Source organism: Heloderma suspectum, chromosome 2 (genome assembly GCF_057233095.1).
Source record: "Heloderma suspectum isolate Gila_16-S chromosome 2, 16-S_ref, whole genome shotgun sequence".
Taxonomy (NCBI): Eukaryota; Metazoa; Chordata; class Lepidosauria; order Squamata; family Helodermatidae; genus Heloderma; species Heloderma suspectum.
The window spans coordinates 178,682,087-178,707,446 of NC_139459.1; the positions used below are offsets into that span (position 1 = coordinate 178,682,087).

A 25,360-nucleotide genomic window follows, 5' to 3' on the forward strand; every position below is an offset into this window, starting at 1 on the left:
ACGCAACAGGAGGGCCAGGAAGCAGAGCAGGTTGCCCCGGAGTCCCGCGGGGCTGGCCGGCCTCGCCGCCATCCTCAGTCAGCGGCCGGCTCTGCAGCTCTCGAGCGGGGGCGCTCCCGGCTCGGCTCGCAGCGGATTCCTCCGAGGCGGGAGAGCCGCCTGGCCCCGCCCCGCTCGCTCCGCCGAGGCGCAAAGACAGCCCGGGGTGAACGAGCTGCGAGGGGGGCGGGGGTCGCGAAGGGGCTTCTCTGAACCGGGCCCGGCACGCTCGGTTTGGTTGGCTGTCTGGGCTGGGGAGAGGGGTGGGGGAGGATGCCGAGCCCTTTTAACGGAGGGTTGGATCTGGGCCTTTCCCATGGCACCCATCAGTAGCAACATGTAACACAGCCACACAAATTAACTCTCTCTCACACACACGCACACAGACACACAGACATCCCTCAGGGCCCAAACAGACATTACTTCAAATCCGTCCCCACGTCGCCTTCATGTTTACTCCAGGGTGGGTGCAAGGCCCCTGATCTGGACCCTCGCATGAAGTGGGGAGGAGGGTCATTTTTACTCTAGAGTAGGCACAGGACCCCTGATCCGGATCAGGACCCTCGTATGGAGTGGGGGTGGGTGGTTAGGGGCAGCTTTTAAGAACCACACACACACACATCTCTTTGCGCTTAGCCACACTTCACACTCTCAGCACACACTTTACACCCTCTGGTATTATAAGGTGCTTCTCAGAACCAACATTTCTCCCCCCCCCCCCGACACACACACACACACACACACACACACACAGAGCTTACTGGAAAGTCATTCTCGCTGAGTTCCATGGGCCTGTGCACAGGATCTCTGCATTCTTTGCTACAAGCCTATGCACACTTTCCAAGGAGTAAAATCCCATCGACCTTGGTGGAAAGTGCACGCCTAGGGTCATCATCACAATCATCATCTATTTATTTGTATGCCACTTTCCCACAAAACGTGTGCCAAAGGTAGCTCACAACATTACAGAGGAACAGCAGTAAACATAATTCACAACATATACCACGATCGGCCCATGAGACCCATAGGAGCACATTCCCTGTCTGCAAAATAGCATCGCTTTCTTTCTGAATTAACAGGTCTGCCAGGCCTCAAGGGTGCTTTAAGACCACCACATTTGTTCTGACATCCTTTACCCCAGTCATGCATATGTGGGGGCTACAGGGCCGGCCCTACCATTAGGCAGATGCTGGGAGGCAGGCAGCAGTGCAGCCTCCTGATTGTTCCTCCTGAACTCCTTGGGTCTTCCCCTCTGCTGGCGGACAGAGCTGCCCCCCACAACTTGCCAGCTGCCTCAGGTGTGATGGAGGACACTGTCCCATTGCCAGAGCCAACATAAGATTCAGCTATCAGCCTGGCTGGGTTCTGTACATGGAATTGGGGGCAGAGGGGAAGGGGCATCTTGTCCTTCTCAGGCAGCAAAATTGGGGGGCTGGTTTGCAGCATCTTCATGTATATGGAGAGAACACTCTCAATACATGCTCAAAGGCACTTTTCTTTTCCATTATTAGCATGATATCTGGCACTTCAGAGAATCATAGAATAGCGAGGTTGGAAGGGGCCTACAAGGCCATCGAGTCCAACCCCCTGCTCAATGCAGGAATCCAAGTCAGAGCATCCCTGACAGGTGCTTAGCTCTTAAAAGTCTGGGTTTGAACCCCTGCGTATTCAATCATGCTAGTGGGGCTGAGTTAGAGTTAAAGAACCAGTGAGAGGGAAAGGCACTAACAATACCAAAAAAACAGGAGAGAAAATGTTCTGAAGTGCTCCCAGTTCAAAACAGAGGAAGCATTAGCAAGCCTTTTTAAGATGTGCGAGGGGCCCCTGAGGAAGGACACCTCTTTCCAAAATGCGTCAGGCTCATTAAAGCTTTTTTCTGGCATTTGAGAACATGTTGTCTTCTGTTTTGGGGCTGAATTAGGGTTACCCCCTCTTTTTTCTGACAGGCTCTTCATCTCAGTGGAGGCTGGCGGCTCTGATGTAAGTGGAGTGGTGAATCTACTACGGGTTTCAGTCAGCACCTTGGACAACTCCTTCCGAGTTCTGACTGAAACACAGAGCGGATTTGCCTTCCCACTGACATCGGAGCCACCAGCTTCCATGGCTTCATCTTTAACAGCTATCATACAACCATAGAGTAGTAGGGTTGGAAGGGGCCTACAAGGCCATCAAGTCCAACCCCCTGCTCAATGCAGGAATCCAAGTCAGAGCATCCCTGACAGAGGGCTGTCCAGCCTCGTCTTGAACGCCTCCAATGTAGGACAGCCCACTTCGCATATCCTGACATCAAAAACAGATTCTAGGATTGCACCCTGGAGGAATCCTAACTCAGATCTCCACCTACAGAATCCCCTCTCTTTCAGAAAGCCCATACACACCACCAGATACAACCAGCAGCCCCTGTTTCCACCTCATAGGCAAGCATTTCTAGGAGCATCCATTCAGACAAAGCTGCCAGTGTCTGTTCAGAATCTCTTTCTCTCCATGAGAGGCGCACAGCGGCGCACAGCGGCACTCTCCCTCTCTACACACAGGCTGTTGCTCCGCGGCAGAGAAAGCATGCTTTCTGGAGAACCACTGTTTGTCAATGCAGACAATACTGAGCTAACTGGACCCACGACTGGACTTGGTATAAGGCAGCTTCCTCAGCTCAGTAAAGGTAGTCAGCTTTGGCTGCTTCCCAGATCCCCAGGAAAAGATGGGTAGTACTGCGGAGGTGCCAGGGGAGAGTTGGGACACCGAACTATGGTCAGCAGCCCAGACTTTCAGGTCCATAATGGAGGTCAGGCCAGCTCAGAGGGTGTCGAAAGTGGGCGTTTGCTAGGGCTGCAGGACCAGCAATGAGCCAATCCTGAGATTCTCACTTTGCATAGAGCACCCAAGAAGGAGAGAAATATTCTTCCAGGTTAGGGCTGGGGAGCAAGGGTGCCTTTCTAAAGGGCTTTGAAAACCTTGGAGCCAGTACTGATGGAGGTGCAACGTCAGCTAACATTAATCTCTGTAGACTGAGGAGGGCTAGAAAAGCCCCTGGGAGCCCAGGCATGTTGGAACAAGGGGCTGGGAAAGCAGAGGAATGAAAGCTATGTGGTGTAGCCCCCTCCTCCTCCTCTGCACTGCTCTGGCCCCTCTCTGGATGGGACGTTCAAAATGAGAAAGGAGAGCAAGAGAAGGTCCTGGAGCACCAGGCACAGCTTGCTAGTAGCAAAGCCTGCACTGACCTATGGGGACTCAACTTGAGAACCATCTGTTGGGCCCCTTATTCCTTCAGTCCACCCCCATCTCTCAGCCAGAAACTGAGTAAAAATCTTTCTACCCCTTCAATGTTTCTCAGCTCCTCTTGTCAATCAACACTTCTGCTATCACTGCTGATGAACATGCTATTATCGTGTGATTTTTTACTTGTGGCTACGAGCATCTCCAGCTCAGCTCTGCTGATGTTCCTGATGTTCAGCCTTCATCATGTGCTGTTGCTGTCCTGGGGGGGGGCAGGGGGAGCGGGAGATTGGCTTTCTCCAGCATAGGTTTTTGTGTCAACATGCCCTTAGGGCAATGACACAGCACACTGTTATATGTGCCTCGGCCTAGCGACAGCATAGCACAACCTTTCCCAACCTGACACCCTCCAGACATGTTGGAATACAACTCTTAGCATCCCCAGTTGGTGTGGGCATTGATCATGCCAGTTGGGATGAGAGAAGCTGTAGTCCAATGCGTCTGGAGGGTGCCGGTTAGGGCAAGCTGGCGTCGCACATTTCATCACTGCTGCCTCCAGTGCCAGGTGTAATGCATTGCAATGAGCCACCAGAGCAGGAGAGGGCCTGTGGTAATAAGAGGGCCTGTGGTAATAAGACTGTAGGATTGGGAAAGTTGTCACCTCTCTCTCTTTCCCTGTGTATATGTATGTATTTGTGGCTGGTGCATGTATATGCATAGACAGACAGACAAAGCTTCAGCTATTGGGCATTATAGAAATCTGTTAACAAAAAGACAGACAGACAGACAGACAGACAGATGAGTATGTGTCTACATCTACATATATATATGTAATTTTTATTTGTTTTATTTTAGTATTACATTCATATCCTGCCTTTTTTCCTCTTGCAAGGAACCCAAGGCAGCATATACAATCTTCCTCCTCCTCTCCATTTTATCCTCGGAACAACCCTGTGAGGTAGGTTAGGCTGTGTGTGTGTGTGTGTGTGTGTGTGTCTATATCAGCCCTGCTCCTAGCAGCCAAACACAGAAATTTAGCAAGTGGAGCTTTTTCTTACCACTTATTGCCAGGGCAGGACAAGCTTCAGCTACTTAATATCCACAGGTCAGGCCATGGTTTAAGGCACAAATCAAGACCAAGAGAAATAAAAGTGGCAACCCTCTAGGGCAAAAGGCTTTTGAGTCCCAATGCCCCTTTTGCAAAGCAGGACTATTCACACATCACCTCTCCTCCGATCAGAGAGAGTGTCCCAGGTGGATGGCTGTGATCAACCCCAGTTACTTCTGCTCTGATTTGCTGAGTGCCTTTGCTGGACACAGCAGCAAGAGCAGGGTGGGGGCTTCCCTGCCTCCAATCAGCCTGGGCAAAACTCCAGCAGGCACTGCTTTATTCTAGTGGTGCCTGCCTGCCTGCCTAACCTGCCCAAAATGTCATACCAGCCTGTTCTCAGATGGAATCCCTCTAGAAAGCCTGGACACAGCCCAAGAGGGCTGCCTGTCTTCCCTCAGAGCAACTTTTTGTTTTTGCACAGAGAGGCAGCCATAAAGGCCAGGCCAACAGGAAGGCTGGGCTGGTTCCAGCCCGGGGGCTGAGGGATGTTACTCCAGATACAGCTGTAAATATTTGCTGGGAACTCAAAAATCTGGGTCAACAATTTCAGAGCTGAGCCAGTGACTCATATCATGAGGCAACAAAATGACTCAAGCTAGAGCCCCAAGGATTTGGGGGGATGAGAAAGAAGGAGAGAGAGGGAGGGACAAGCACAGCAAACCCCAAAGAGAAGGCAAATCAGTTGCCCCTCATCCCCTTCCCACTCTGTGCAACGGTAGGGCTCTTCCCCTCAAAACGTGTGGTGCTTTATGGCAGAGGTGGGCAGAAGATAGTTGAATCTTACTTCAGCGGTGATAGGCCAGTGTCCTCTACCACAGGGGTGGGCAGAAGGTAGATCTCCAGATGTTTGGGACTTCAACTCCCAGAAGCTCTTGCCGTTATGGCCAATGGTCAGGAATGCTGGGAGTTGATGTCCAAAACATCTGGAGATGTACTTTCTACTCCACCTCTGTTTTATGGGGTCCTACATCTTGGAGTGACATGACAGGGGCCATAACTGAAAAAAGTCAAACCACCACCTGCCCAGGGGGCGGGGGAACAGAGGCAGCCTTACTATACAACAGGGTGAGGCTGCCAGCTCAAGCAGAATAAAGAGCAGCAGCATACAAAACTAAGGAAGGTGCATAAAAAGATGGCAATGCATACACCATTTTTTAAAAACTCCCCCATCTCTGATCTCTCGTCAGCCTCTGCAGTGTAGCAATCTTTTTTTGCGTGCTCTGCTCATTGATTTTACGCTCACCTAAGAAAAGTACGCAAAACATTACATACCGAGGACAGTTCTGTAAATTCTGATGGATGTTTCTGGTGTACTTTTCCAGAGGGGAAAAATGAGCGGACAACACCTGACAATCTGCAAAACACAAATAGAGTGGATTGTTCAAGATCCTTACATCCCAGGCTCAAAGGCACCCTTGTTCTTTAATTCTAAGAGTATCCCCTTCCCCCCAGACACAGTTTTGCACTTGGTTCTGGATACTGTACTTCAGGATTCCAGGGTATGTGTTTTTTTTTAAGTAGTTCTCACAAGCCTGAAGTCTGCTCACTCCCGCTTTAAGGCATTCAGTCAGGATGACTGTCCCCATTCTTTGCTAGAATTGGCCTGGGGTGGGTGGAGCAATGGCATGTTGAGGCTGCAGTACTACTCCTATGTACCTGGGAGAAAGGCTTCCTAAACTCAGTGGGACTTAGTTCTGAGTAGACTTGCAGGACTGCGCCATAAGGTAAGCATACATAACTGAGAGTTTCACCAAATCCATTATTTATGTTTTCACCAGTAAGATTAAAAATAGAGGTTTTGGGTTTTTTTTAAAGATCCAGTAGAGCGTTCTGAGAGAAAAGAGAAAAGAAAAAGAAGGACAGGCAACTGAAGTACAAAAGCTATGTCCAGACATAAGACATTTCAAAAAATGGATTTGGGGGCTGTTGATGGAACAGTCCAACATATCTGAACTGTTGATGGAATTTAAAAATAATAACAATAAATCCACCTCCTCCCAGTTCCCTTATCGATTCAAACTGGCCCTGTCTGTGTCTGATCCCAACAGAGCCTAGCCTGGATAGCTAAGCACCTGACTGGTTTTCTCCTGTTCTCTCAGCAGGGCCTGGGCCAATGTTGGGAATATATTGCCATCTAGTGACAGGAGTAAAAAAACAACAACAACCTCCAAACCATTTAAAATCAACTAGAACAATTTTCATATTGTTCAAAATAAACCACTTATTTAACCACCCGGATAAAGCCAAGTCCCTCCCAGAACATGTAAAACTGTCATTCATTTATGGAAAGTACAGTTAAAATCTCAGTGGGGTGGGGCGGTTCAGCATAGTTGATATCTACCAAAGCTAGATGAAGACATTTTGAGGGGCCAAGCACCTATGAAGCCCACTGCGTGACTTTGGGCCTGTCACTGAATTTAGAGTACAGTACACAGAGTCATGAGGTGGGAAGGGTCCTACAAGACCATCAAGTCCAACCTCCCACTCAATGCAGGAAGCCTCATTCCCAGGCGGTTTCCCACCCAAATACTAACCAGGGCTGACCCTGCTTAGCTTCCAAGATCAGGCGCATCCAGCCCAATCTACTGCACAGTGTTGGTGTGAGGATAAAATGTACAGGAGGACGACCATGTAAGCCACCTTGGGTCCTTTGCAAGAGGGAAAAAAGGTGGGATATGAATGTAATAATAAATATAATTAAATTTGAGAGCTTCACTGTCAGGATCCCCTGAAAACCGCAGACAGGCTTACCCCCAGAATCCTTGTAAAATGCAAATTGCAATGGGATCTCAGCAAGCTCTGTTGCTCAGAGTGAATGCCACTTTGATCTCCTGGCGCGAATCCACTTAGAATATTAATGCTCCCATGTGCCAGCTTGAGTTGCTTGTTGCATTCAGGCTGGGCCTGTACACAGCTGCCACTTATTAATATTAGTAGGAAGAAGAGATTGCTCTTTTGGGTGCCAAGAGCTGTTCATCCTTACCACCACCCTGTGAAGTAGGTCATTCTAAAGATGGAGAATAGAGGAGAGAATTGCCATCCAGCAAGCCCATGGACTGAGCTGGGATTTGAGCCAGGTTCAGCACTTTCTACGGATTAACACACAGGCAAATTCCCAATTCTGAATCTAGAGACCCACAATTTTACACAAAGATCTGACATAAAGCATCATTTTAAACTACTGGCCCTCATTTGGATCCTGATTCTTCCACATTTACATTACATAATAGCACACCCTAGTTCTCTACATTCATTCATGTGATTTGATTAATATAATTCTCATGGTTTTGTATTCACAATTGCTAACATGCATTATAGAATCCTCATGTCATAGAATCATAGACTAGTAGGGTTGGAAGGGGCCTACAAGGCCATCGAGTCCAACACCCTGCTCAATGCAGGAATCCAAGTCAGAGCATCCCTGACAGATGGCTGTCCAGCCTCGTCTTGAACGCCTCCAGTGTGGGAGAGCCCACCACCTCCCTAGGGAATTGGTTCCATTGTCGTATTGCTTGAACAGTCAGGAATTTTTTCCTGATGTTCAGCCGGAATCTGGCTTCCTGTAACTTGAGCCCATTATTCCGTGTCCTGCACTCTGGGATGATCAAGAAGAGATCCTGGCCTTCCTCTCTGTGACAGCCTTTCAAGTACTTGAAGAGCGCTATCCTATCTCCCCTCAGTCTTCTCTTCTCAAGGCTAAACATGCCCAGTTCTTTCAGTCTCTCTTCATAGGACTTTGTTTCCAGTCCCTTGATCATCTTTGCTGCCCTCCTCTAAACCCTCTCCAGTCTGCCTGCATCCTTCTTAAAGTGTGGTGCCTAGAACTGGACACAGTACTCCAGATAAGGCCTAACCAGTGCTGAGTAGAGGGGAACTAGTACTTCCCGGGATTTGGAAGCTATGCTTCTATTAATGCAGCCCAAAATAGCATTTGCCTTTTTTGCAGCCACATCACATTGTTGGCTCATATTCAGCTTGTGATTGACAACAATTCCAAGATCCTTCTCGCTTGTAGTGTTGTTGAGCCACATATCCCGCATCTTGTAACTGTGCATTTGGTTTCTTTTTCCTAGGTGCAGAACTTGGCATTTATACCTATTAAATGTCATTCTGTTGTTTTCTGCCCAGCACTCCAGTCTATCAAGATCACTTTGAATTTTGTTTCTGTCTTCCAGGGTATTCGCTATCCCGCCCAATTTTGTGTCATCTGCAAATTGGATCAGCATTCCCCGCACTTCCTCCTCCAAGTCATTAATACAAATGTTGAAGAGCACTGGGCCCAGGACTGAGCCCTGCAGTACCCCACTCGTTACCTCTCCCCAGTTTGAGAAGGTCCCATTGATAAGCACTCTTGGAGTCCGATTCTGTAGCCAGCTGTGGATCCACTGGATCATTGTTTCATCTAGCCCACTTTGAGCTAGTTTGCTCATCAGGAGATCATGGGGCACTTTATCGAAAGCTTTGCTGAAGTCAAGGTATATTATGTCTACAACATTCCCATGGTCCACAAGGGAGGTTACTTGATCAAAAAATGAGATCAGATTTGTCTGGCAGGACTTGTTCTTGACAAATCCATGTTGGCTTTGAGTAATCACTGCATTGCTTTCAAGGTGCTTACAGATAGATTGCTTTAGAATCTGCTCCAGAATTTTCCCAGGGACTGATGTCAGACTGACTGGTCTGTAGTTCCCAGGTTCCCCCTTTTTGCCCTTTTTGAAGATAGGGACAACATTAGCCCTCCTCCAGTCATCTGGCACTTCATCCGTCCTCCATGATTTCTCAAAGATAATAGACAGTGGCTCTGAGAGTTCTTCTGCCAGTTCCTTTATTACTCTAGGATGCAGTTCATCTGGCCCTGGAGATTTGAACTCATTCATAAGCATGTACTGAAAAAGTGTGGGGGGCACACAACTACTTTTTAAAAATAAGAACTATCATGATTGCTATTCATACAGTGTTTTCTGTGTGTTCTAAAGGCTTCACACACAGGATATCATAAATCCTTGTAAGGTAGGACAGCATTATTATCTCCATATTGCAGATGGAGGAAGCTGAGAGATCATTGCTTGCCCAAAGCCACTGTGCTCTTGGCAGAAGCAAAATCTGAATGAGAGTCTCCTCATTCCTAGAACGCTCTTTTAGCCACTGCACTAGTCTTTAGCCATCTTGATTCTGATTACAACTGGGTACTTCAAGGTAAAAAATAAACAATCCACATTAGTTTATCCTGTGTGTATGTGTGTGTGTACGCACATGTACATAATAGGGCAGAATGCACATGTGTACATAATAGTGTACATAATGGGGCAGAATGTGGGACATGGAGTCCACAGACACAGCTGGTGTGTGTGTGTGGGGGGGGGAACAGGGATGGAGCTCCAGGGATTGCAATCATGGGTTGGAGGGGTGGCCATCTGCCCTGAAGTTGCTAGGAGCTGCCCCCACCCACCCCAGCCCTGTCACCAGCTCAAGTCTCCAGCTGATCCCAGAGTCACATGCTGGAGAGCTCTTGACACCCTCTCAACACTGATCCCTTCAGGCACCAGTCACTGCAGCTCAGCTATGGCCAAGGCGGCTCCGCGCACCGTGCTGATCACCGGCTGCTCCTCAGGCATCGGGCTGCGCATGGCTGTGCAACTGGCCCAGGATCCAAGCAAGCGATTTCACGGTGAGACTGGGGCATCCAAAGGGGCCGGGAAGCTGGTCAGGGCATGTTACATGGCACGTTGAGCACCTGTTTTTCTTTTCTCTTTTTTGCAACTCTGGGGTAGTGCCTCACAGAGGAGCAAACCCACACGGCTAAAAAGGGTAGAAAGAGAACAAGGGTGGCCAAAAGTTCTGCTGTGGCAATGCCTAGCATCTTCTAAGGCTCAGCCCCAGAACTTGCAGGTGGTAATTTCACCTGGGGTGTTTAAAAAACAAAAAAAAACCAGTATGCTCCCTTTAGTCTGGCATTATTCTCAGTGCTGCGTTCCAGTCTGGCACCTACGGTCCACTCTTGCATCTTCGTATCCACTGCACTCTTCTGCCTTCATTGACCACCCAGTCTGGCACCCACTTTGCCCAGAGCTCCCCCAAGTCTTGCAGGCACTGTGCACCCTCAAGTGTACTTTCTCCCTGCTTTCTAGTGTTTTCCCCCAGCAGCCACACTTCCCCCTCCTGAGTACCCTGCCTGCTTTCACAGCCCCAACCTCAGATCTTGCCATGTTCTCCTTCAGGACACTTGTGTAACCAGCTACAGATGATTGGGGTGGGGGGAATCAAATATAGTAAGAATGTTACCAAAGTCCAGCTGTTCCCTCCTCCCTCCCTCCCTCCCTCTTCATTCCCATCCCACTTACTTTGCTCTGTCTGCCATGGGAGATGGAGTCCAAATAAGAAGCCTTATGCTGCTCACATTGCCCGGGGTTAAGTCAATGGATCAGGGAGGCATTTAGTCCAAAGGGCATCAAAGATAGTGAGTGAACCACAAGTCTGTTAGATAATGCTTTACTGGCCAATATACCAGAGCTCCTTGAGGGATCTCCACGCACCGCACGCTTACACCAAATAAGCACAGAGATGGAAACCTTGCATGCACAACAATGGAGACAAGCTTCGTTTGCCCAGCACAGCTTTCCAGAACACATCTCTTCACACACGCCCACCACATTACCATATTTGCACATGTGTACAAGATGCACCACATGTGACAATGTCACAAGAACTTAACTGCCTTGCTCGATCAGACTAAAGGTTCATCTAGTCCAGAGTACTATTTACAGCCACAGCCTGGTGGGTGTCTCTGTGAAGCTCACAAAAAGAGGGCTGGACATGAAGATGACGAAGGCTCATGCTTTGTTGTCCATCCCCAGCAACTGGCAGTTACAGGTATATTGCTTCTATACATGGAGGATCCATTTAGCCATTAACCTATCCTCTGTAAGTTTGCGTAAACTGCCTTATTAAGGACATCCACAGTGTACATACAACAGGATACATATCTCAAAAAAAGCAAAGTTAGCCCAGTTAGCCATTCTTCTGCGGGATCCTGTACTAGAGGAAAAGGATTTTATACCACTGAAACTGAGACTTTATTCTCTGAGGGTACCTTCCCTCCAACTATTAGGTAAAGCTACCCAATTTTGGCTTCTATTGATTTGTTTTACTAGTGTACATCATCTGAAATTATCTCCAGTTCTGTCTAGTTTCTCTCTACTTCAGTTTTCCATTTACGAAGGAACCTGTGTGTTTTGGCTAAGGATGGAGACAGACCTGGGTAGCAGCTGGAATGTATTATTACAAAAATCGGGGATCAATCCCTGTTTGTCTGTTCATCCCAACAGCCCTAGGCACAGTCGTAGTCACAACCTAAAATCAATACAGCACCTAGTAGAGCATAATTTGAATACCTGCAATTTCCTCTCACCTTCCATCTTAAGGGTGCTTGCAGCAGAGACTAATTTTTACCGGGGGGTCCAGATAACGAAGTCTTCCACCTGTAACCCTCCCGTGTTTTCCCACTGCTTCTTCCATCTTTTTCCTTACCAAAGAAAATCTGTTAAGGAAGAAAAGATGGAAGAGCTGCACAGGATCGTCTGACTGAAAGCGCAAAGAGCCCTCTGTCTGGCAGCACCCTAAGACTGTTATTAAATGCAGACTCCATGGTTTCATCATCAACCATTTTCTCCCCATCCCATGCTTTTTGCTTTGTTTACCATCTAGCCTGATGAAGAGTTCTGGAGAACTCAAACGCTTGCACACTATTTTGTGACCTTTGGGTTGGCCTGATAAAGTTATTTTGTATCACAAAGGATTTTGCATCACACAGAGTCACAGTGAGTGAACATGCCATATATGGACAGTGCACGTATATAACACATGGCTGTTATATATGGGCTGTTATATATTGCTGTTTCATGTAAAGCTGAGAAGCATTATTAAACACTGACGCTTGCGGATTGCAAATGCGGACAGTCACAAATACTGTTTCCAAAGGTATCTAGAACTCTGTGCCAATCCACTTCTCCCTTTACATTCTGCTACCAGATAATCCATTCTGTTGCATTAAATTTCATGCATGAAAAATATTCACATTCCCGCCCCCCCTTAGCTCTTGGAAGATGGGCAGGATTTATGGGATATTGGTGGGGGATAGAGTGTTGGGGCAGGTTATTGGAGTCCATGAATAAGAAATGGAAAGATTGGCAAAGGGAGAGTAAGAAAGCCTCATATGGATTACCTATGGTAACATTTAAAGCTGTTTCTCTATAACCATGGGGTCTAGAAACTTGATTTTTTTAAAGCAATCTGAGAACCATATGGTTCTGCAGGATGTGGCCTGAAACCAAACCAAAAGTCACATTTTGCCATTAGAGGCATGATTCAAAGAGGGCGCAAGGAATCATAACAAGAGAACAGTGAATCGGGACATTTAAAATAAATCTCAGTTTCAGATGAACCCATTAGGTGGCCTTAGGCAAACAATTATCTCTCAGCCTCAGTTCCCCTCCCCTCTTATCTGCAATATGGGAAAGCAAAATTCCTTAAACCAGTTCAGGCTACTTTGACCCTCAGCATGTGTCCAGGGTCTCAGAAAGAGAGAAGTCCTTGCCATCATCTGCTACCTGATCCCCGCCCCCCCATTCCTTTTTTTTAATGCAGATGCCAGGGGATGAACCTGGGACTTTGGGCATGCAGTCCATGTGCTATACCACTGAGCTTTAGTTCTTCCTTAAAGAATAGCAGTGCTAGGCGAGGCAACAACACACACACATCACATTGGAACCACCAAGGTTGTTGTAAGGATTATTGAGCTAACGTATGCAAGTGTTTTGAACACCCTGAAGGTACGATCTAAGTCCAAAGCAGTCTTGCCATATAATATACTGCAGTATATTTGCATAGTACATCATCTATGCTAAGTATTATTATAACTTCCCATTCCTGGTGTGTGTATTCAAGAATATGCTCAATACTGTGTGTGTATGTGACTGATTGATTGATTGATTGATTGAATTGTTGTTGCCCAAACAGAGAGCAGACATGAAACCAAATATACAAAATCTGTGTGTAGGATACTCACAGAAACACACACACACACACACACACACACACACACAGGGACCTTCTGAGCAACATACCGTTCCTCCCACTGGCAGCTGGGCTTTTATTCCCCACACATACAAACAACCTCCAACCTCACCCTCACCTAGGGAATTAGCTCCAGAGGGATTTAGCATCATGATCCCAAAGCAGCTTACAGTGCATGAATCCTCAATTGCCCTCCTGACCCCTGGCAAACAGCCAGTCTTCTCTGCCTCTGAGCCAGCCAGTCTGGGCCCTCGGCCACTGGGGTGTCCAGCAGTAGCACAACAGAGCAGATCACCCAGGCATGGGGAGCACCCCACTCTTTCATTTCTTAAGCTCTTTTGCTTTCTGGACTACAGCCCTGGGGAAACATAGAGGGTTCTGACTCCTCCTCCTCCTCCTCATTATTATTATTATTATTAATAATAATAATATTTAAACCAACCTTCATCTTGGTATATACAAGGGTGGTGTACAAGGGTATGATCAACATCATCATATAAATATATATAAATATATCCCCTTCCCTAAAGGTTTGGTTTTCATTAAAAACAATGAAGACTCTAGTCTTTATGGAGACCTAATGAAAATCACACATGATGTATTCTACCCAATTGTTCAGTAAGAAGTAAGCCTGTTCCAGGTCTGATCAATGAGTACAAGGGCACTCAGATGACTGACAAGTACTTGTTACATTCACATTTTTAATGCATTAACTGTATTTTTAATAAATCTGAAAACACTGATTTATGGGGTGAGCTGTACATAAACTTCTGCTGTCTTTTCATTGACTTTCGTTGCTTTTTTATTGACTGATGCCCCACTTGCCAGTCTACCTGTATGCCTCTTACTACCACAGAATGTGTGGCTATGGATCTGCACTCTTTCTCCCTTCCAGTCATTGCCACCATGCGTGACCTGCGCAAGAAGGACAAGCTGGAGGCAGCTGCAGGGGACACACTCAACAAGACCCTTAGCATCCAGTGCCTCGATGTCTGCAGTGAGGAGTCTGTGACCGAGTGCATGAACAGCCTTCCTGAGAAACGGCTGGATGTGCTGGGTGGGCATTTACTGGGGGTGGGGGGTGGGGATTACTTTATAGCTAGAGAGCAGGTTGTTCACACCTACAATAGTATGCTATGTGCGGGGGGGGGGGGAGAGAAGCGCTAAAAGGAATTAAGGAGAGGGTGCTCTCTATTAAGAAATGGCTATTATAATTGTATTGTCTGTTGAACCTTAATTACTCATTCAGGCTCCACACAGGTTTTGGCATAACTCAACAGGTTTAATAAACAGGGTTTTTATACAGCTCCCGGGCAGGACTTTAACACAGGCTTACAGCAGCCTTTTTTTTTCTCCTTATCCAAGGGAAGAGAGGGAGAGGGAAGCTTCCAGGCTGGACTGTATGTAAGGAAACAGTGTACAGCCAAATCACTGTGCCTGAGCACAACACAACCATTTTTATTTGTTACATTTAGATCTTACCCTCCCGCCAAGGAGTGCAAGACAGAATGCATTGTCCTCCCCACCCCCCACATTTTATCCTCACAACAACCCTGTGAGGTGGGTTAGGCTGAGAGAGAGACAGTTACTGGCCCAAGATCAATCCAGGGAGCTTCGTGGCGGAGTGGGGATTTGAACCTGGGTCTCCCCAGTCCTAGTCAGATGCGCTAACCACTACACCACACCTGCTCTCAGCAATACAGTAATAACTAGCAAAACTCCTGGCATGTTTGACCGCGGGGAATGGATGAGTAGGCAGGCAAAAGCCAGGGGTGGAGCAAGAGGCAGGTCCAGATCTTCTTTTCAAATGATGTCTCTGCCCTCTGGGCACTCAAAACATTTCCTCCTTCTCAGTGCAGGAACTCTGTTCTCTCCTTCCGCTGCCCAAATCCAATCCCTCTGATTTTTTCTTAGATGAGGCATGTATGAGGAGGAGCACTGGACTGCAAATTCATTGATTGCCCCTTCTCCACAAACCTAGAGCTGCCTTCAGAGGAGAACGTAGGGGCCTTGCTCCCGCTCCGAGTTTTTCTACATGTGTCTTTTATTGTGCGCTTATCGTTCCATACTCACAGTTGTTTACAGGTTCTTTAGACGATGTTGAGACCTCAAGTTTCACTTCTGTATCTAAAGAGCACTTTCAGTGAGATTTTTTAGAGCAGGGAAAATGTGATATTTATTGGTAAAAGCAAAAGAAAATGCTTTTTTCACACGTGCATTTGCACTATTCTGCTATACCACAGTGCCACCTAAAGGTTATGAAGCGGAAAAGCAGGAAAGGAAACACTCTTCGTGTAGTGCTCAGATTTCAATGATGTGACTAAACCAAAAGTAGATACAACGGATGAACAGCCTCATGTAGGAAAGCTCAGTGGAGAACAGGCCACCCAGTCACTGTTAAACAGAGCAGGCAGGTTTTGCCCCCATCACAACACTGACCCCAAGTGCAGCACTTTACCATTCTTCCTAGGCGTGAATGGCAGCCATAGACCTATGAAGAAGAAAACAGCAAGGCATACCTGGGGAAACAATTGGGGTATAGACTAAGTCTTTTCCCTGCTCCAGGTGATGACCCCACCCCACCACCACTGAGAATTCAGCCTGCTCCTTTCTGCAGAGCCCCATCCCAGTTTGTCCTTCTTGATGTGTGACACAACCTGATTTTGTTTAGATATATTTAACATTCATATTTAGGGTTTGAGTATTCAAAGCATTTCACATACATTATTCTCACAGACAAGTGAGACCAGAATCCTGCAGTAACTTTAAAACAAGTTGTCTATTATAAATGTGCTTTGATTTTCTCTTCACTGGCATTTGGATATTATGATGGCTTATGGCCAAGACAAAATTAACGCATTACACACATACGGCCAAATTCCAACTGAACTCTATGTCGGGTAGTCAAGAATTAAAATTAGGTATGTGTGCATTAAGTGTATTTTTTCTCAAAATTAAATAGAAAATAAAGCCATGATTTTATACCCCCCCCCACACACACACACACACACAAGCACCCAAAGCAAGATCACCCAAACACCAGGTCCATCCGCCCCTATTATTCTGCATAATACAGACCACAGTTCACTATAAGGAGGGAGCACAAGTGAACAATTCATGTCAGCCAAGGAAAATTCTTGACCTAAGACACCCAATTCCCTGCAAAGACCCTTTTCCCAAGTAGTAGCAGTCACCGCTGATATTGAACCCTGGTGTTGGGGCTGAGATCTTCAGGAACTAGCCCAAACATTATACTCTCAGAACTGCTGCAGATCCAATTTGTAGATTGGGGCGCTCAGTTCAATTACCCTACTGAATTCTTTATTTGAGTTTGGCCTTATATACATTTTGGGTTTGGTTTCAATTCAGTATACGCTCACCCTTTCTTGGTTCCTTAAAATAAACATAATTTTTAAAGTACAGGAACTACTTTCAGGTGAGGTAAAAGGATGTGTAGGTAAGCTGCAAAGGACTCCTTTGAGAAAGCTTCCCTACCTGGCAATGAGATACCAAGAGCTAACTCACCCTCTGTCTAAAAGGGATCCCTGTCAGGGGTTGCTGCCAGCCACCGTCTTTCTAGGCAGGTATTTCAGTCCATGGTCTGGTCCTTTGGTCACAACTGGGAAGAGTAGGGAGCACTGGATTTGCAGTTGCTATGCACAACTGTGCTGAGAGGTGGTGTGTGGTTGCTTAGTAACCTGAGCATGTGTCTTTGGGAGAGGCTATTGGTCAGGGGCAGAACACATATAAAATGCCTCAGGCTCAAACCACTGCCTTTCCTTGGACTTCCCAAAATGGCCACTTCAGGGGCAGAGCAGGCACACATCTATCCTAGAAGAAAAAAAATGGCAGCAGTCAGTACAGGATAAGAAGAAAGAGCTCCTACTTAGGAGGAACATAGATGGATATGCACAAAAGCAGGGCAGGGCAGAGGGGCAGAGCCGGCTCTACCACTGGGCAGAGTGAAGTGGCTGCCTCAGGCAGCAGATTTGGGGTGTCATAAAAAGGCAGCAAATTGTTAGTGATCTAATTCATTTTTATTCCATTTTATTGCTAGGGCGGGGAAGAGGGGCTGGGGGAGGGGGTTGCCCCAGGTGCCAAAATAACCTTGCTGGCCTTAGGTTCCCTGCATCTTGACTTGGGTGAGGGAGGGAGGAGCAGCATAATGTCTTGGGACAGTTTTGCGGAAGGAGTGGTGGTGGGGAAATAAAATGTGCATTTCCCCACTCCAGCGCAGGGAATGCTTTGGCTGTGCTGGAAGCTGTGATGTGGGGCAGGGGGAGGGTTAACAGAGGATGTGGAGGGTTTTAACTCTGGAATGCATGTTTCCCAGTGAACAATGCTGGTGTGGGGCTCGTTGGCCCTGTGGAGTCCATATCCATCGACAACATGAAGCGCGTCTTTGAGACCAACTTCTTTGGGGCCATCCGCATGATCAAAGCTGTTCTCCCCGAGATGAAGCAGTGTCAGAAAGGGCACATTGTAATCATCAGCAGCGTCATGGGATTACAAGGTAGGAATGGCAATCATGGGGTGGGTGGGATTGAGGAGGAAGCAGAGACTCCTGCATCCAAAGGGATGTATCCGCAAAACCCTTGACATAAGCTCTGCAGCTCATGTAGAGACCTCTTGGCCCCGAAGAGGGTGGCCGTTTATGAATTGCCAAAAAAGAGGAAATGCTACACACAGACACACACACACGACAAAAGAGGACACTCCTTTGCATAAAATGTGCATACGATGATGCACATGTAGACATCATTATAATAATTTAAATACGAATACAGTACATCTCACCATAGTATGGAAGGTTGTGACAAGGTGACCTGTGTGCCTGCCTTGGTCAGTCTGCTGTGCAAGTGCTAACTATTGATGGGCAACCATTCTTACGGCTCTTTCTCTTTAAACCAGAATTAGACAGGACAGTCTTTCAATCAGAGAACGCCTTGAAACAGAAGACGGTACCCTGGCAGCCCTTCAAACAGAGGATTGTCCTCTGTAAAAGAGGACACATGGCCACCCTAGCCCTGGCTGAGAATCCCACACCAGCAGGCCATTCACGTCTCTTGTCAGTTGGCAGGTTTGAAACTCCCCAAAATGATGGGATGCATACAGGCTCTCCCATTTGAGATAAGGTTGAAACAATTTTGGAGCCTCGAATTCCAATTCATAAATTATTTTTAAATGAAATTTGTAAAGAAATCTGATTTTTCTTTGCATGTGAAATTCTGGCTCTTCTTTGACAGTATTCATGCATGCTTGGTGACAACCAGACGTTCAGCATCAAAGAGCTGGCTGCAGTGTTTTGTTTAGTTTTTTAAAGTATGTTGCACAAACCTCTAATCTCCTGTTTTGGAATTCACCTTATCCTGCCAAGATAACATGTAATCCCACCTTTATTTGACTTCTGTATTTGTTTCTCATTGCAAAACATCTGAGTTCCACAGTCCATTCTGTGTGTCTCTTACTTCAGATCCTCAAGCACCAAACCATCCCTTTATTTTTCAGATTTCTCTCTGGGCACTCGAATCCACATTAACTTCACCAGGAGTTGGCGTTGTTGGGTATCTGCCGGGGCTCACACCCCAGAAGGGAGCCCACTGGAGCCCCCTGGCACTGCTGCCGCTCCTCCTTGCTGTCACTGGCTGGTCACCGGCCTCCTCTGAGTGAGCGAGCAGTGATAGGAACAAAGAGGAGGTGGAGGAGTCCCCGCTTGTTGGGCCGTCTCCCGCTGGGCAGACTGGGGCCCAAAGGAGAGGGTGAACAAATGGACAGCGGCAACAGCCATGAGGAAGAGGAGGGCCCACTGAGGGCCCCTTGACCAAAGGACTCCAAAACCTGCAGCCAGTGCTGATCTTCTGCCGCACTGATTCTGTTTAGCCAAGAAGGTCACAGCTTATGGAGTGGATTGCAACAGTCGCAGGCTCTTTGCTCACCTCACTTCCCTCCTCCTTTCCAACCAGGTGTCCCCTTCAATGACGTCTATGCTGCCTCCAAGTTCGCCATGGAAGGTTTCTGTGAAAGCCTAGCTGTGCAGCTCCTCAAATTCAATATCTTGTGAGTAAAAGAGTCAGAAAGTGAGCGAGAGAGGGACATGGGACCGGACCTGAAAGACAGGGTCAACCACGCCATTCAGCAGACCGAGGTGGCCACCTCGGGCAGCAGATGCTGTGCAGCAGGGAGAGGCATCTGAGAACAGAGCTGCGTGTGCAATGCAGCTTGCCTTATATCCCCTAAGCTAGCCTGCTGCCCTCAGTTGCCTTCCCCTCCCCGGCACCCTTCAGATGTGTTGGACTACAATGCCCATCATCCTCAGTGAACTTGCTGGCCAGGAGTTGTAGTCCAACACATCTGAAGGGCACCGGGTTGGGGAAGGCTGATTTCAGGCACAATCCTATGCATGTTTAGACTGAAAAAAGCCCTAGAACTCCCAGCATGCTGGGAATTGTAGGATTCTTTCTGTCTAAAGATGTGTAGGATTGCACCCTTATTGATGTCGGGAGCAATCCTGTGGCCCCTAGACAGTGTCTGGGGGGCCATAGGATATTATGGATTCCTGGATCTGAGGTCAGAGACAGTGCTCTGACCTCAAATCCAGGAACCTGCGCCCCCTGCCCTCACCCCCTCACAGCCAGCGCAGGGAGAACCGTGCCAGCTGCCTCTCCAAGGTTGCCAAAGTGACCTCAGAGAGGAGGTAAAGGGAGCATTTCTGTGGGTGGGGTGGGGACTGGAGTGGCTGACTTACAAAATATCCCCAGGCCTTTCCAGCCTCCTTCCCTCCCCCTCCACAGTGCCCCAGGTAGACAGGCGAAAAAGCCAGTCTAGCGAAAATGCAGGGAGGGAAGAGCACAGAGGCAAAGATCACCTCTGCCACTCCTCCCGCTCTGCATTGGATGCCTGTAAGCCCCCATGTTTGGAGGCTTATGAGCATCAAGGTAGTATTGCACCCTTAAAAGACTTCTAGCATGCCCTTTCTAAAAAAAAATGTAGCCCAAGGTAGGCAATAACACACTATAAAGCCAATAAAGCATTTTTTTTTCAAATTAATTACAAAATTAAACAGCATAAAGCATTCTGCTAGATTTGACCTACATGCTTTTATGAATTGTTCACAATATTAGTGGTAATATTGATGTGGCAAGTTTGTTTTTTTAAACAGGATGCAGCTGGAGGTTCCAAATACAAAACATAAACTTTTATGCTAGTAATACAAGCCAAAATTCATTAATAGATTAAAGAAAAAGTCTGTGTTTTTCATTAGAGTTAGGGTTGCCATGTTCCCTTTCTGCATCCAAATCCAAGGCCTGGGAAATTGGAAAGGACACATTAGATTACAAGAGCTGGTGTGATCATTCTAATGAATCCCAGGGAGTCATTCTGGGTTAAGCATGCTGCTGGCTAAGGGTCAGAAAGCTGGCAGCACAATCACAACTTGAATTACTACTTTTCATAAACAGTAAACCATGTATATTATAATTTCATGTTATCAATTTAATTGAACCTGAATATAAATAATACATCTTTATTGGGGGGCGGGGAGTGGGGAAATGACACTTCACAAAAATGTATGTACACACTTTTGGCACAATCCCGCCAAAGTTAAACACTTTTAGGTTACATTGGCTTTGTTGGTGGCTCCAATGTCAGTGGGGCTGTGCATCGGCTCTGGGTTTCAGTCAGAACCAGTCTGAACGCTAAGGGAGCTATCGCTCCCTTAGCATTCAGACTTGTTCTCCACTGGTCCGTGTCAAGCTTTTATGGGGCGTCTACTAGCTTCATGCATATCAGTGCAGAACAAAGCAGGCAGGCAAGCAAGCAACACATTTGCAATATCCCTACGGAGGTCAGTTGTTGTTTTTTAACAGATCCAATCTGAGTTCGAGATTGTGTCCCAAAAACAAACTTGACGCATTCCTGCTAGGGCTGTGCATGGACACACACACACACACACACCAATCTGACTCAGAAGCCACTTCGGGGCTTCTGAGGCAGGCCCAATTCAGCTCGGGCTGATTCGGGGGGCCCCAAACCTGCCTTGGCCTACGAAGCCGAACCAGGATTGGGAGATCCGAATCCTGCTCCCCCCCAACATGCCACCCAGCCCCCAGCTCCTTACCTGGGCCCTTGTTCCATGGAGGGTGGGCGCCACTGCCAAGGGAACTGCCGCCGCTGCTGCTGGGGGAGCCACTGCTGGGGAAAACGCTGCCCATCACAGCCCACCAACAGGAACAAGGGCAAGAGTTGCCCTCCAACTACACTGTCTCCGTTCCTTGGAAGGAGAGGAGGGCACCCAGCTGGAGGGCAACTCCTGCCTCTGGTCAAGTCTTCACGGGTTCCTGGCTTGCGAGGAGCCCATGAAGGCTTGGGTGAGGCCAGTGGCAGCAGCTCGTAATTAGGGCGGGCTGCTGCTGGTGCCGCCAGGGGAGCTGCTGCCACCGCCAGCTCCCAGGCCCTCTGGATATGCACTGGCAGCCGTCTTATTCCGGGAAATGGGGAGAGCCATTTTTAAAATGGCTCCCTGCATTCCCTGGAACAAGACGCTGCCAGTGTGCATCCAGGGGATCAGGTAAGGAGCTGGGGGCTGGATGGCGGCAGGGCCTCCGGATCTTTCCGAAGAGCACTGAAGCACTTCGGAGCAACCTGATCCACCTTGCCCCCCCCCAACCTCAACTCGGAGGTGGCCCGAAGTGGTCCGAGGCACCCCGCAGCGATCCGAGGCACCCCGCTTCGACTCGGAGTTCGGGCTTCCAGCTGAAATGGTGCACAGCCCTAATTCCTACATCACAACAGGAAGTTTGCAAGTTTAGCAGATAAGCAGCTTGGCTGCTCTTCTGCAGCTGTCAAAGCATGTTTCATGGTTTGGATGAAGCATTCTGCCATCCCGTCCTCATCACACTGTTCTGTCTGTGTGTCCTATTGATAACCTCTGGACACAGCACAGTAGGAACCTCTTTATTAGGCTGGCGTGCTGGTGGCTTGCATGCTTGCTTTGCTGTTCCGCACTGATATACACAGAGACAGCAGACACCCCCTAGAGGTGTGACATAGAACAAACACAACAGTCCTCAGTGATAGAGGTAAGTCCCATTAACTGAGCCCTTAATCTTGTATAATATAAACATATGTAATAAGCCATAAGGTGGGGAAACACAATATAAACAACATTGTAGTGGCAGACACTACTGGAAAGACTGTAGGAGTCAGGATCCCTCTTTGGTATCACACTGCGCCCGCCTCTGTTCAAAACCCACAACTCTAATATGTGTCAGGCACATGGGGCAAGGGTGGCAAGGACCTCAGAGGCAGTCACGGTATGGGCTGAGAGGATGGGAGCTGGCTAGCTGGAAGCCATCAGTTCAGAGGTGCAGAACGAGGACCACAGGGCCTTCCCCAGCAAGTAGGTGACCAGACTGAGTAAAATCAACAACTGTGCAGGTCTTTATATCCCTTGGTAGCACTGGATTGGCCCTCCAGCAACACATGACTTCTCAAGTCAGGAGAATCATGGGCTGCTATGTTACAGTGGGATACCCTGTAGCTCCCTTTTCCAGCCAGCAGGCTTGGTGTTCCCAGGGTTCCCAGGTCAAGTCCCATGGTGCTTCACAGTATGACAATTAATTTAACAACACCCCTGCAGTGTGTTCTCCTCATGATACCTGTCCCTTTGTATTCTTTTAGAAGGGCATTATACCTAGTCACCTCCCCTCACCCATCCTTCCCTCCTTCCTGAGAAAAGCACTTTTAAAATGGTGGAGGCTTTCTGAAAATTAGGTTGCATTTAGGGTGAGTGCTTGAGCCTATTTCAGGGCCAAACAGGATCCATCCACTTGTTCAGAAAGTGCGGTGCCACAGATGTTAACCAAGATGCCTGTTGCCCTAGCCCAATCATTCCCAAACCATGACCTGGGGCACATTAATGTGCTACTATCACAACTCAATTAAAGAATTCAAGGGCTCCTTCGAGCCCCACACAGAAGAGGCTGCCCACTGCATCTCTGCATGATTCACAGCACTGGCCTTGTTTCCCTCCAATCAGCCTCTGCAGGGAGGAGACAGATCATTCTGCCACATTTTTCAATGAGGTACAATTGAATTATCCAATCACCCTATGCAGAAAGATGCAACAGAATTCTGTGACCTCAAAAGGCCACCCAGAGCAGTGACTCAAGCAGAAACACAGAGGACAGGCTTCTCTGAGGGCAGGTAGCGCTTACCTTTACACATTTTAAAAGGAAAACAGTTTTGGGGTGTGCGAGAGAAGTACGCCTCTAAATTTAATGGGGGGGGGGGTTGCCTGAACTATTTCAGGTAATACTGCCGTAGCCAATTTTTTAAGGATCTGATGTGATGATCTCAGGCCCATATGATGACTCCTTCTCTGTCTCAACCACCTCCCTGCTGCACAGTATCTCTCTGGTGGAGCCCGGCCCAGTGAACACTGAATTTGAAATGAAGCTGATGGAAGAAGTGGCACGCTCTGAGTTTCCAGGAGCTGACGCCGCCACTGTGCGCTACTTCAAGGAGATCTATCTACCAGCCTCGCACGAGATATTCACCACCATGGGCCAGACCCCCGAGTCGGTAGCTAAGGTAGGGGCAGCCTCACATGCAATGCCAGTGCGCCTTTAAAGGGAAGGTTTGTCTACAGCCTTCACCTGACAAATCTCACCTCACTGGACTGATGCGTCACCAGCAGACAAAGCAAAAGCTGACCTCTTCCGGTGTTCCTTATTGGCACCAATGGCTCCCTCCTTCTTTAGCCTGCCTGCCCTGTAAGATAGGCCCAGGTCCCTCTTGAGGTCCATGGGTGGCTTCAATCAGGCAAGCAAGTGGCCTTATCCTTAATCAAGTCCTTGACTTGATGGTCTTCGAGTATCTGGGCCATTAGACACTGACCTTAGCAGCATTAAGTGGACAGTTTTTGCCTTCTCCTTCCATCCAAGCAGGGTGTAGGATTCATCTCAGCCCAAGAAGCAGGGAATCCAATTCTAGAGCATTATATATAACACCACCACTCTGCCATTGCTGCCACAACTCCCAGATTATTGACTGGAGTTCTAGAATTCTGCGCTAAAACGAATGTAAATTAAATAAAATACAAATGGAACTTGAACAAAATGTCGCAGTGTGGAGTGTTCCTATTCAGGGCTCCAGCCAGCATGTCCTCCTCCAGGATACACCATTCCATCCCCCATAACCCCGCCCAGTCAGTATTCCATGCTCACTAAGCATGCCCAGTCCTCTTTGGGCTGTTTCAGGGGGATCCTGAGTATCAGAACCCCATATCTATAGCCCCTCTAACATGCACCTGCAACTGCCCACATATTTTCAGATTCTTCTCTATAACAACCATAAGGACTAGAAACATCCTTTTGAATTAAAAAACAAAAGCATCTCCTGAATTTTTGGGCATTAGACCATGAAAAGGCAAGGAATGGGCCTCATAGGTTCATTGTCTGTGCGCCTTATAGACATAGGAAGCTGGCTTATAGTAAGTCAAAACACTGATCCACCTTGCCCAGTACTGTTGTCCGCTGACTAGGTGTGGCTCTCCAAGGTCTCAGGGCATTTCTACATGAGGCTTTTATCCTGCGCCTATACTGAGGCTTCTGCTTATGGATTCTTTGTAGTATTAAGACTGGCTCCTTTACATGTGCATTTTTCCAGGGGTTTGCTTTCTCTCCCTTTCTATATGTTTCATTATACAACCACTAGATAGTGTGTGGTATAGCAGAATTGTGCAATTACATGAGACTCTCATTCCTCTATTTCTGAATAATACCAGACTTTCCACATTAGGAAAAAAACCCCGCAATAAGGGTTGCAAAGCAGGGAGGAGGCCCTGGAGGATGATAACGTCATGTAAAGGACCTGCAAGCTACCATGAGTGAGCAATCATGAGTACGCAAAGCCTCATGTAGAAAG

The 25,360-nt window shown here is 47.7% G+C and overlaps 2 protein-coding genes across 4 annotated transcripts in view; one reads left to right on the plus strand and one right to left on the minus strand.

Annotated features, from left to right (window-relative positions):
- RDH8 (retinol dehydrogenase 8) overlaps window positions 1-25,360 on the plus strand; it is a 27,402-nt gene continuing 2,042 nt past the window's right edge. Inside the window, exons 1-7 of one of the 2 annotated variants that reach the window (XM_084836461.1) lie at window positions 1-205; window positions 4,145-4,210; window positions 9,903-10,031; window positions 14,331-14,492; window positions 17,769-17,948; window positions 19,399-19,492; window positions 23,842-24,025. In XM_084836461.1, coding sequence (XP_084692587.1) covers window positions 9,926-10,031; window positions 14,331-14,492; window positions 17,769-17,948; window positions 19,399-19,492; window positions 23,842-24,025 — 726 coding nt within the window. In that variant the 5' untranslated portion in view covers window positions 1-205; window positions 4,145-4,210; window positions 9,903-9,925. Of the gene's footprint in view, window positions 206-4,144; window positions 4,211-9,862; window positions 10,032-14,330; window positions 14,493-17,768; window positions 17,949-19,398; window positions 19,493-23,841; window positions 24,026-25,360 lie in introns of those variants that run through there. The other variant, XM_084836460.1, reaches the window with a different exon arrangement.
- The window catches only part of LOC146353454 (histone H4), an 18,475-nt gene continuing 7,714 nt past the window's right edge, over window positions 14,600-25,360 (minus strand). Inside the window, exons 2-3 of one of the 2 annotated variants that reach the window (XM_084836467.1) lie at window positions 16,961-17,266; window positions 14,600-15,926 (exon numbers count right to left, since the gene is read on the minus strand). The gene's annotated coding sequence lies outside the window, so the exon portion shown is untranslated. Of the gene's footprint in view, window positions 15,955-16,960; window positions 17,267-25,360 lie in introns of both variants that reach the window. The other variant, XM_084836468.1, reaches the window with a different exon arrangement.